The 12,821-nt window shown below is 45.3% G+C and overlaps 1 protein-coding gene across 1 annotated transcript; it reads left to right on the top strand.

The window, feature by feature from the left end:
- Positions 1-10,715, top strand: LOC128400427 (visinin-like). The gene is made up of 3 exons (XM_053362614.1): positions 1-827; positions 8,447-8,558; positions 10,598-10,715. Exons 1-3 carry the CDS (start codon positions 12-14, stop codon positions 10,684-10,686), a joined length of 1,017 nt encoding a protein of 338 aa, XP_053218589.1. The 5' UTR covers positions 1-11; the 3' UTR covers positions 10,687-10,715.
- Positions 10,716-12,821: the final 2,106 nt, after the last annotated feature.

The raw sequence follows: 12,821 nt of genomic DNA, 5'->3' as shown, positions 1-12,821 counted from the left end.
TGCTTCCGGCCATGGTTTTGTTCTTCCCAATACCCCTCTCCTCCCCAGTCACTCTCCAGGCTTGCACATGGTCGGAAACAGCACTGAGCAAGGCATTAAGAGGAGGGAGGCCAGGAGGGCAATCAAGAAGGAGGGAGCAAGAAAGGCCCATGATGCCTAAATCCGATTTGCCTTGCGTTAAAGAGCTTGGGGGCAAATGTGATCAGTGCAACCAAAATAGCCCCTCTCTTTGTGTGTATAGTGTGTGTGTGTGCACGCATGCACACTCACAGCCACCAGGTGTGGCAAGCGCAGGGCTGCGTGGTCCTCTCAACCCTCTTCCCCCGCCTCAGGGAGTCTATATAAGAAGGTGCCGAGGTACCAGCCATTCCACTAGCTCTGTTGAAAGAGGACCAGGAGGACGAGCTTGGAGCATTGGCGGTGCAGGGCGAGCGTACAGCCAAACCATGGGCAATAGTAAGAGTGGGGCCCTCTCCAAGGAGATCCTTGAAGACCTGAAGCTGAACACCAAGTACTCGGAGGACGAGCTGTGTAAATGGTACGAGAGCTTCCAGAAGCAGTGCCCGGATGGGCGCATCAGCAGGTCCGAGTTCGAGAAGATCTATGCCCAGTTCTTCCCCAACTCTGACCCCAAGGTGTATGCCCGGCACGTCTTCCGAAGCTTTGACACCAACGATGATGGGACCCTCGACTTCCGGGAGTACATCATTGCCCTCCACCTCACCTCCACCGGCAAGACCAACCTTAAACTAGAGTGGGCTTTCTCGCTCTTTGACGTGGACCGCAATGGAGAAATCAGCAAGAACGAGGTTCTTGAGATCGTCACGGTGAGTGAGGAGGGCGTGTGGGGCGAGACATAGGGGGGGCTTTGGGAGGGGGCTTGTAGGCGGGGGGTGGGGACGACAACAAGGGAATACAGGGAAGACCCAGGCTGAGAGCTTCCCCACTGCAAGCCCAGATGCACTGAAACTGGTTGTGGAATTACATGGGGGGAATATTCCCTTTTCACACATAATATGTTTGGAGACAAGGCCACGGAAGTCTACCTGAAGGAACCACTGCACTGAAATCCTTATTGGGGTTTTGGTTTTGTTTTTCCGGTCCCCTGCTTGGATCATTTTGGTCCCATCTAGCCTTGCCTCAGGCCTACACGTGGTCAGAAAAACAGGGCCTTACTTATCCCAGCATTCTGTTCACCCCAAACCTGCTGCAGTAGATGGAAATTTATAAGAGTGTCTACCCTTTTTCCACCCATTCATGGACCCATCTAGCTGAGCTCCAGGCTCTCTCTCTCTCCCCGCAATCATCTCTAGCCTCCTTCGCCCTGTCCCTCAACATGGAAACATATCCTGTGTTCCCATGGCAGGTGCCTCACATGTTGAAACTCATGGCTGCACCAGTTAAAGAGGGGAGCAGGAATGGTTGGTCATGTGACTTTCTCTTGACCCACCTTGAGGTGATGGGATGACAACGGATTACCTTAGCTGAAGGCTTTGCATTGTGTCAAAATAGAATTAGCCTTGCCCAATGGCAGGGGAAATCCTGTTACATTCCTTTAACAGGATGAGCTGGATTGGCAGCAGAGTAAACAGGTTCAAATCCTCTCCTAATTTTATCTCATGGCCTCAGCTGCCCTCAGCAGGTTCATACCTGCAAGCAAATGTTCATCTTTTAAGGAAGATAGGAAGCCATTTTCACATATATATTTTTTGAGCAGGGAGGGAAATACATATATATCTATTTCTTAAAACCCCAGAATTGCACCCTCAGGTCCAGAATCAAATCTAAACACATCTGTATTACAAAATACTGTATAAACTAGTTTGAAGCAAGTTTAACCATCATGGCTTCCCACAAAGGTGGCTGGGAATTCTAATTTTGCAGGTGCGTTAACAATACTGTATTTACCAGAGCAGGGATTACAGTTTCCTTTATTCAGTTTGTGGTGGGATCCATAACATGTTAAACAGGCCTGAAATGGATAAAATTTGGAGTGTAGGCAAGTATTTGGATGCTGCTATTCCCATAGCAAGGAAATTCCTTTTTCAGAAAAACTGTTAAATTGAGAGCCAACTAAAAAGTGGCTGCCTTGCGTTAGAAGATGCCAAGGTGCCCGTACAAATTTGGCACCTCTGAGATTTCACAGAGCTGTGCGCAGCATGTAACCCATATGTAACCCATAATTCCTTGCTGCCAGTCTTCCTCCGCTGATCTAGACTCCCCCTGCAGATGTGTTTGCCACAAACCTTGGAAGAAGGGCAGAGCAATCTGAGATTAAAGTTGGATTAGGCAGGGTTAAATCCCTGACCCTCTCAGTGCAGTATTTGCCTCGCTTCAACTGTCTTGTCCGGAGGAATAGCTTCCACCGACCTTGGAAAGGGGAGACAAGGAGCAGAAAAGTCTGTCTGGGGAGAGGTTTGGAGGAGATCTCAGCAAGGGCTGAAGAATTTCATACGGTATTTGAAAGGGATGGCAACGGTGCAGATGTTTGTACAACAAATCCCACCAGATGGCTGGGGAAGCTGGTGCAGAGATATCCCATTCCTCACTCCAAGAACCCAAAAGTCCTGGTTCTTAAACGCTACGGGGTATTGATGTTGGTTTTCAGAGGCCTACTTGTTTAGGGAATTCTGAATGACCTTTCCACAAGAATTATGTGCTCCAGATCCATCCACATTCCAGCTCGGTTGTGGGGAAAGTAAATAAATAAATAACCAGTGAATGGATCCTTTCCTCTTCCAGAGTACCAAGAACACTGTCATAACCCTTTCCTCTCCAGGCTGGGCTGTGGGGTTTGTGTGTGTGGATGTATTTTGCAACATGTCATTGATGCAACCATAGCGCATTGGTGGTGAATTTATACCGGATCGACTCTGCACACCATCCCGCTTTATTCATTGTTCTGAAATCAGGGTTGGACTCTGGTAATACGGCATTCCGAGCGATGACAAAATTTGGCACCCTCCCCAAAATATTTCTTATTTTCACATGAATTCCTTTCGGTAACAGTAGCTTTTTTATGGATCTTCTCAGTAGGTATCTGTAGAAATATAGGTATTATTATTATTATTATTATTATTATTATTATTATTATTATGCCCCATCGTCTTGGTGCCCTATGCAGGAGAATCGCCCACATCACCCTAAATCCAGCACTGCTGCAATGCCCCTGCAGGGTTAGCGCATGACTGTTGTCTGGAGAAGCACCCCTTCGCACTGTAGCACAATGAAAACGCCCCTCCCAACAACAGGGCATTTGCGGTAAAATAAGTTACAGGATTTCAGCAGGACATGCAATGATTGGATACAAAGCAGTATGTCCACCATGAAACTTTTGCAGCCGCAAAGCGTATTGAAAGCAGGGCCGCATCATACCTGCCACAATACCAACAGGAGCACAGATAAGCATAAATACTCAATAGAAAGGAAGTCTGTGGAGGCCCTAAATTAGTGTTGCCACATGTTTTTCCTTAGCCGGGCTCCTGTGTTATTAACAGCTGTGTGAAACACAGGGAGTTCCCTTTCCTATGTGTGCTGCATGGATGGAGAGAGAAATCTGCATTTTGTTTCCAAACAGAGTAAGAGTTCCATCCGTGTACACAAACAACCCTCTGCCTTTGTTTTCCCTCCATTCCTGTGGTACATTAATTCATTTCCCTATTTCTTCGGGTTGCCTCTCTTTGACTTCTTGGTCTTCAACGTTATCTGTCGCTCATGAGCAAAACTTCATGCTGAAATCCAGTGAGCAGATCACAGACCCCTTGTAAGCTAGCATTAGCAAACAGGTCTCCCAGGAAGAAGGGCCACCACATAAACATGTCTCCTGTCCTAAGTATGTCCATCCGTTTATAGATTAGTAAAGAAGGGCTTCCTTTGTTTGGTCATTCCTGTAACAACCTTGTGTGAGGGAAGTCACGATTATTGGAATAGCACAGGTAAGGTAAACGGAGGCTGAGAGAAAAGGAGAAGTTGGAATATGACCTAGCGGGCTGTCGTTGTTTCTTCAGGTGCGATTCAGGTTGTCTGATTATAGTTGATTGGGAGGTTTTGCACAACAAATGGCTACCCCCATGATCTGACTTTTTGCCATAAGGAAAGTGAGGGGGGAATAGTTTGATGCAATGTCATGTAACCTCCCCGCTCAATAAATGAATGAACACTCGAAAAGTGGGTTGACTGGAAGCAACCCTTAGTTACTAGCCCAAATCCTTCTTTGGGGAATGGTAAAAAATAAACTAGAAAGGGGACGGACGGACGGACGGACAGAGAGAGACACACACACACCCTTCCTGAAGACCCAAATATACTACAAAGTGAGATGGACTGCAGGTGTGGAAAGTCATTATTGAAAAGGGGCAGGTACCCTTTTTGTTTGCTGTACGTCATCAAAGTGACTGGAGATTGGAAGCAAAGTAGGAGGTGTACATGCAACTTAGGGCTCATTGTGTTTTATTTTCTCCCTCAGCGTGACGGATTCCCTACTGCCACTATTACACTCAATTTATCAGGCATATCAGACAGCAAACAAATCAGGGATTCAGTAGCCTGAAGGGCCGGCCCTACCATCAGGCTGACTGAGGAGGCTTATTTGGGGTATAATGAAAGCACAGTAAACTGTTAGCTATTTAAATAGTTGTTGTATTTTTACCGCCAAGGAGAGCGAGAGGCACATGTGGGATTTTCTGCCTCGAGTGCTAAAAATCGTTTGATTTGGTGGCAGGTTTGCCATTTGCTCATTTACCTCACGGCTGAGGCTGGCAGTGCACCATTTCCCTTACTTCAGGCAAGCCATACACTTAAAAAAGAAAAGCCCTAAGTAGTAGCAAAAATACATTTATTCAATTAAATGTAGTTTGTGTTGTGTCACTTCCACAGCAAACTTTCTGCTAAAATTTTATGTGTCTGAATCTTACCAGAGATGGTGGTATATCAACAGAAGTTGTACAACTCAAAGTACTGAATACATCTACGATTTGTTACTTGTATGAAATTTACCATCTTCCACTGGAATTTAGCTTCCTATGAGAAAATATGGACAGATTTTGTTCGTAATAAGTGCTATAATTTTGGACAAAGCCTGACAAATCTCCATTCTGTTACTGAAAAGGGGGGGGACGGACCTTTCCTTCCCCACAGGCAGCCACTGTGGTCAGCCAATTTCTGGTTCACCCATGCAAACGTTTAGGATTATGGGGAATGCCAGCTCCTCGCTGCCATGTCTTGACATGTGTCAAGATGGCAGCTAACAGGCTTTCCAAGCATTCAGTTGAGAGATGAGGTGATGAGAGTTTAGCTCAACATACACCAGAAACAAGGCAGCACATTCACCATGCTCAGAAATCAGCTTGTAAGCAGCCTTCTTACATCATTCATTTTTACTGGGCAGTCAATCCTGATTTGCTTGTGCCAAGCTAACACGGTGGTTAGATTATATCCAGTCTTTATTGAGCATTTATGCTGATTTGGTTGCAGGGCAGTTATATGCCAGTGAGCACTCATCTGTGTTTGCTTGCAGGGTATTTATGTCTTTCCACTGGGCACCTGTTCATACATTTCAATGCATTTCTGTCGCTTTCCATACCTCCAAAAGCTTGATTCTTTTTTCTTTTTCAAGTGGATTTCTTGTGTGCAAGGGCCACAGAACCCTTTAATCCACTTTAACTGCGGAAACCAAAAGTTATGCTATGCCCGTGAATCCCTTCTGAAAGAAATAGCCCTCGGGCCAATGTCAAAATAAAGCCGAGGTAATTTGTTTATTATGCACCATCTATTCCCCCCCCCCAGTTGATCAAAGGATGCTGGCAAAATTAGCAGGGCAAATGGCTTAGGTAGAAAAGGAAAAAAATGTGGTTTAGTGGTAAGGTGGCTGATGGGGAAGTTTGTAAACCAGGGATGGGAAAGCTGTGGCATGCTTTTTGAAGGCAGGTGTCTAGTCCTCAAGGAAGGCAATGGAAGGAAACAAACAGGCAACATTCAAAGGCCAGGTTGTGATCTGTTCTGGGTTTTACACTTCCTCAGAATGAAAAGGCATGGATTAACAGTTATGGGAAAGAAGGGAAACTGGACAATATTTTGCCATAATGCTGAGACCGTTACTATAAAATGCTCTTTCATTCTACATGGGACTCACTGGTGATGTGGGAAATTCTACCTGTAGGGACTCTTCATGACAGCCGCTTCAGCCCTGCCCCTTCTAGGACCATATAACAAAGATGGGCTTGCTGTTTTTTATCAGTGCGAACCTTGTGGCTTCAATGTGAAGTCAGCTTTTCCCCCTCACACATTTCCTGCTTTGCCTTGGCATCCAGCTTGATGGCCATTTCTGGGGGACTGGAGAGCTTGCTCCCTGTTTTGTGACCTTTTAGGCTTCTCTTGGTTTGCTTATTGCTGCAATTGGTTTTAATGCTTATACTGTGTTGTAAAACGCTTTGAGTCACTTTAGTGAGTAAAGCGACTAATAAGTATAAAAAAATAATGTGATGCTGGCTGGGCTGATGAAAGATGGAGTCATCATTGCTGTTATAGACAATAGCAGCCGTGGAATCCACAGGAGGCTGTGAAGGGCAATGAAAACTCTCTCTGATCCCTTGGAAGCAACTCTGGCCAGTCCTTTTCTGTCTTTGGAGCATTCACTAGCCACCCTGAAATATTTCCCGGCAGTTTCGTTCAGTAGGAAGACTAGAAACTTAGAAACTTGCGTTGTTTAATAAGGTATGCATGGGGAGAAAGCTTCTCACACATGTCCAATTCAGTAGATTGATTTTGTTTTTTTTAATTCACTACACATATACAGTATCCTACATTTAACCTCCCTAGAAGCCCCCAAGAGAGTGGAGTTAAAAATAAAATAGTAGCTGCTATTAACTTTTTAAAGGTGCATTATGATTTACAATCCTTGTTTGCTTTTACAAGAATCGTGTGCGAAACAGGCACATGGGATACTTCCACTTCGCAGATGGGAAAATAAGGGGTGGTATTCGATGAAGTTTTACTTAGAGTAGACCCTTTGAAATTAATGGACCTAACTTAGTTGTGGCCATTCATTTCAGTGGGTCTAGTCTCAGTAAAATTTGGTTGAATACCACCCAAGGCTCCACAAAGAATGATCAGCCTTAGTGTATTCAATTTTAGCCCTGCACACTTTCCATTGCACTGCCCAGGGTTATCAATAGATTAGTTTCTGTGCAAGAGACCCATATATACTACTGTGAAATTAAAGCTGGGATTCTCAGCTGTCTCCCCAAGTGGCCTGATTTTACATTAGAAGCCTTATTCTCTGCTTCCATTATGCAACAGGGAATGTCTAGATTCCATATAGGCTGCTGCTTATAACATTTCCTTCATGCCACCAGCAGACTCACATATTTGCCTGTAAGTCAAGGATGTCAAGTCAGTAGTATTGCATGCCATCCTGATTTCTGAGCAGGGAGAGATTCCAGGCACAGAGTTCGTGTTTCCTTTTGGAAATGAAGCACAGTGGAGACGGCGGTGTCTTGATGACATATGGTTCATTTACTCATACGTATATAGAACCTGAATTTAGGATGGAGGGATTCACAGCATTTACACCCCAAATGGGTCTTGCTTCTTCCGTAGCCACAGCCCTAAATTCACAAAGACATCAAACAGTTGCTCTCTAATGTTGTTCTCCTCCCCGCTCTCTCTCTCCAGCTTGCTGCTTTTCTTCTCAGTGACATCACTCCTTCCCTCTCTACTCTAAACCCTGCCCCTTTATCTCTTGCTGGAGGGGACCCCCATTCATTTGCCATCTAGCACAATCCCTTTAATCCCTTGTTCTCTTTATGGCCCAGGGGGATAGCCTGCCTTAATTCACTTTTAACACTTGCTGAATCCAGGGATTAGAAGTGGCTAGCACCCACAAACTCATAACAGTATGTTCCACCTCCTTTGCCACTGGTGAAATAGCCACCAGAATGAACCACAGAAAAATGAAGTGCATCATTTAGGCTCCAGAAACTGATAAATGGAACCTTGGCTCCAAGTGGATTGAGGGAGTGGGCCTTACCTGGTTATCCCTGACACTCTGCTCAGAGCACAAGACTTTGCACGAGCAGACAAGTGCCTTTGCAACGGAAACTCCCTCCATCAATTATCACCATTCCATGAGGCTACCTGAACTGATGTTAATTTCAAACCCCTGAGCTTGCTTTCTCTCCTATTTCTTCCCTCATCTCTTTTACCTTGTGTGTCATGTCTTTTAGACTGTACGCCCAAGACCAGGGACTGTCTTCTGATTTTTGTTAAGCCAAGAGCTCTGAGAGCTCTGGGAACATTTTTTGGCTTGCAAGGGTAAAGATGCTTTTAATATATATGTGGTATAGAGCTCCCTGTCCTGCACTAGAAGGGTTGCATCCAGCCAACTCCTGCTCAGAGTAGACCCAATGAGTGGTTGTGTTATGATCTTTCCCCCCTTTTGTTCCAACAGGCCATATTTAAGATGATTCCTCCAGAAGAGCAGAAAACCCTGGCTGATGATGAAAACACCCCCCAGAAACGGGCCAACAAGCTGTGGGCATATTTCGGCAAGGGAGAAACAGGTAGCGACCTTCCTTCATGCTACTAAGTCTGTAACACACTTTTTCTTGCCACAAGAGGGCAGGGTGGGGGGTGATTATTTCATCCCTATATGAACACATGGGGTAGGATCCAGAGCCTCTCAGTGGGCTAGAAGGATTTTAAATGGCTGTAGTTCAGCACTAGAGCACAAGCTTTCATGAAGCGCCACTGAGTATGGAGAGAGGTGGCCCAGTGATCTTTGGCACGAGTTACACTTGGGTCCCATTGAAATCAGTGGGACAAGCTAGTCCCAACTTGTGCAATTAACTTTGCTTGGGTCCGAATCCCCGTGATGGGGTGAGCTCCTGTTGCTCGGTCCCTGCTCCTGCCAACCTAGCAGTTCAGAAGCACGTCAAAGTGCAAGTAGATAAATAGGTACCGCTCCGGCGGGAAGGTAAACGGCGTCTCCGTGCACTGCTCTGGTTCGCCAGAAGCGGCTTAGTCATGCTGGCCACATGACCCGGAAGCTGTACGCCAGCTCCTTTGGCCAATAAAGCTAGATGAGCGCCGCAACCCGAGTCGGCCATGACTGGACCTACTGGTCAGGGGTCCCTTTACCTTTACCTTTATGGACAAGTTTAAAAACACATATTACTTTACTTATCTTGTAGACCTTTTGTCTCAGAACCTTCAGTCCTTCACTGGTATTTGACCTTGAAGAAGCCCAAGATTTACAAGAATACAAAAAAAAAAAATATTTAGGGGAAAACAGCTAATGGGTGTAAACCCAAAACAGCTCAATGAGGAGTGAATGTGGCACCTTTGTTTTCATGTGTCCGCACATCTATTTGTGTGCAGTGCATGAGAGCATTAGAAACAGGATGAATCCACTGCCACATGCAAACTTATATTTATGTTCTGTAGACCGGGGACAAGGCTGAAACTTTAAAAAGCAGTGAAGCTATCAGCTCACATGAAGTTTTTAACAAGGCATTTGCATGCAGGTTGGGGGGGGGGATGACAAAATAAGGAGAAATATCACAGAACAAAGATAGACAACTACTTAACTAATATTTTTCTATTTATAGGACCAGTGAAGTAAGAGTGTGTGTGTGTGTGTGTGTGTGTGTGTGTGTGTGTGCGCGCGCACACACACACACACACACACACACTGTTCCACTTTAGACCTGGTCCTTCCACACAGTATAGCCCACCTTGTGGAGACAAAAGTAAATGCCATTTGCCTGATGGCCTTTGACAAAGGAGAAATAATCCTCAAGGCAACCATAAAAGGAGATTTCAGAAACTTGAAGGGAAACATTTTCTTCCAGGCCTCTGGTGTGCCTACAAATCACTAACTACTTATGCAACTGAGCAGCCTTGCAAAAGAGAGATGTGGTGGTGGGGACATACCTTCGAAAGATAGCACCTGTAATGTATTTATTATCAATTAAATATCTGGCCTGTGGCCCCTTTAAGAGAAACAGCGACAACCCAGGAGTCCAGCTCCTGGAGAGCTGAATCAGAACTATGGTGTGGCAGGGCCTCATCAAGAATAAAAGTTTGATTTACTGTTAACTCAGCTTGCGGTGAGCTCCTATATAAATTGCAGAAGGCATTACAGCACTCATCATTAACATACATGCACACCATATGGGGGAAAAGTATACTCCCCTTGCAAATTGTTGCAAGGATTACTGCACAAGATTGCCTGCAGATTACAAAGGCTCTTAATTCTGAGGATAGGGAAACCAAGGTGCCATACAAATCCAAAGCATTATTAACAACTTTTGTGGACTACCATTTTTGCATGGATGTCCAAAATATAAACAAATGAGTGTGCTGCTAAAGAACTTCACACACACACACACACACACACACACACACACACTGTACCCATCTCGTCCTCAAAAATCAGGCGCCCCAATTGGGGAAAAGCCCTGGGGGGGGGGAGAGGTTCACAATCTCCCCCAGTTCACCCCACCCCTTGCCGCCTCAGCTCATCCGTTTGCTTCTTTTGTGTGTAATTCTACCGCTCACATTTTACATGCATGCGTTGTTTTTCCTTCTCCTTTTGCAGACAAACTTGCTGAAAAGGAGTTTATTGAAGGGGTGATGAAGAACGATGCAATAATGAAGCTCATCCAGTATGAACCAAAGAAAAAATAAGGGGTTGGGGGTTGGAGGAGGAGGAGGAGGAGAAAACACAGAGATGTAAGAATAAATGTACGCATGATGGGGAAGATGGGGACACTGAACACCCCTAACCGTGTGTGTGTGTGTGTGTGTGTGTGTGTGTGTGTGTGTGAACATGCAAAAGTACAACTACAAAAATAAGTTTGTGCCCCTTTCAATACAATCCCTACTAGCCCACTTCTTTAATTTACTGGGATTTTTCCAATGGGGGATGTAGGCTTGGCAGCCATAAGAACCATTTACCTTAGCAGGTACTTTTGTTTTGCTTTTTAAAAGTAGTAGTAGTAGTAAAGAGCTGAGGAGGGACAGAAACAAACAAGGAAAGGAAACTGAGGGAAATAAGAGAAAAAGGATGAGGACCTAGATTCGAGCAGACAGACCCAGGCTCAAATCTCCACTTAGCCATGAAGCTCACTGACAAAATGCGAAAACCTTACAGGGGTCACGCTGTGCTCCCTGGGGGCTGAGATACAAAGGTAATAAATAAAAGGATCAATAGTAGAGGCCTCTTGAGACCAGAAATAACCTGTTAAAAGCAATCTACGTTTTCCAACCCAAAGGCTGCATTATATCGATGGCAAAAATGGATGGAAGAAATGGGAATTTTGGCTTTGTGCAGTGGGGCAGTTTCCACACAGACTTACACCCCTCTCTATCTTCCATCCAGGCAAGGAAGAGGCATTGTCAGGGTTCAAAAACACACCTGAGTCAGGCAAACAGTCAAGGAGGGTGTGACGTGAGGCAGGTGAGGGGGTGTGACCTGGAGAAAGAGGGTGTGATCTAGGGAAATTCCTATGGGCCGGGGGAGGTTGGAGGGCCACATTTGGCCCTCAGTTCCCCATCCCTCACCTTTAAAAATAAAAATAGGGAGGAAGGCCAAAACAGGTGCCCTGATTTCTGTACTATGAAACCCCTCTCTCAAAGGATCCTGGGTAATCACCCAGTACCACTCTGTTCTCTCTGCTACTCATCATTTAGGAGTCCTGCCTGTCAGTTGGCTCACTAGCTCCCAGTTCGTAAATCTCATCCAGAACCAACTTCTAAGATTCTCTGTGGGGAAGCCATGACAGATGACAAGAGTGTAAAAACAGCTAAACATGTAGCGCAGATGTCTCTTTAGCTGCCAGCTTCCCCTGGCTCACTGCTGCTTGCTAACATATCCCACTATATTTCAAGAGGACAGGGGGGGTGACTTGCAGGCCCCGATGCTAAACATACTTACTTGGAAGCAAATATCACACTGAACTCTATGGGACTTGCTTCCAGGTGAGCAGGCTTAGAACTGCACTTTCCCTGGATTGGGGTCACTGAGCCTGCATTTTTTTCTGTCTGAAAGGTTAGCCCAGGATGGCTACTACAGCATTTAATCAGCACATTCACCCTTGTTTCCTCTGCTCCTGTTGAAGGTTAATACTTTCTCAATCCATATCCCGCCTTTCCCAAAAGTATATTAAAAATGTAAACATTACAAATCCCGCCCCCCACCTCCCCCTCTGCTTGTTCCGGAGGAGAGGGCTGGGTGGGCTAACAGATATCTAGAGTTGGCATCATTTCTAGAAGTGGACTTTTATGCATCTCTGTTGATTTCCTTCCTCTGACACTAGAATATTTCATTTCTTCAAAAGAAGGGGGCGGGGTAACTTTCTAGGGAGCGGGTGGCAGGTAGTTAATTTACTAACGGGGGAACGTGTTTAAATTTATGTACTGTGTCTGTTTTTCAATAAAGGACATTGTGTGAAACATACTTTGCCACAAGTAGTATGTTCAAATATATCTAAGTTGTGGGGAGCAGGGATTTACCGGGATCAATGAAAAACATATGGTGCTGTTCCAAGCTCTCCAGAGGGCAATGGAGATCACCGGGCCTGAGAACTGTCTTACAAGATACATGAGAAGATAAGAATAGGTTTTCTGGATCAGATCAAAAGTCCAACTAGTCCATCACACAGTGGCCAACCAGAAGTTTCTGGAAGCCCACAGGCAAGCAGGCAGGAAGACAATAGCCCCCACTTTACTTAAGAGCCCAGCAACTCAGAGGTCACCTACCTTTGATAACTGACAGACAGACAAATAGTCATCATGACTAGTAGCCATTGAAAGCCTTATGC

The sequence above is a fragment of the Podarcis raffonei genome, chromosome 13 (genome assembly GCF_027172205.1).
Source record: "Podarcis raffonei isolate rPodRaf1 chromosome 13, rPodRaf1.pri, whole genome shotgun sequence".
NCBI lineage: Eukaryota > Metazoa > Chordata > Lepidosauria > Squamata > Lacertidae > Podarcis > Podarcis raffonei.
The sequence above is the reverse complement of the archived record's forward strand: the minus strand, read 5'-3'. Positions and strand labels throughout refer to the sequence as shown.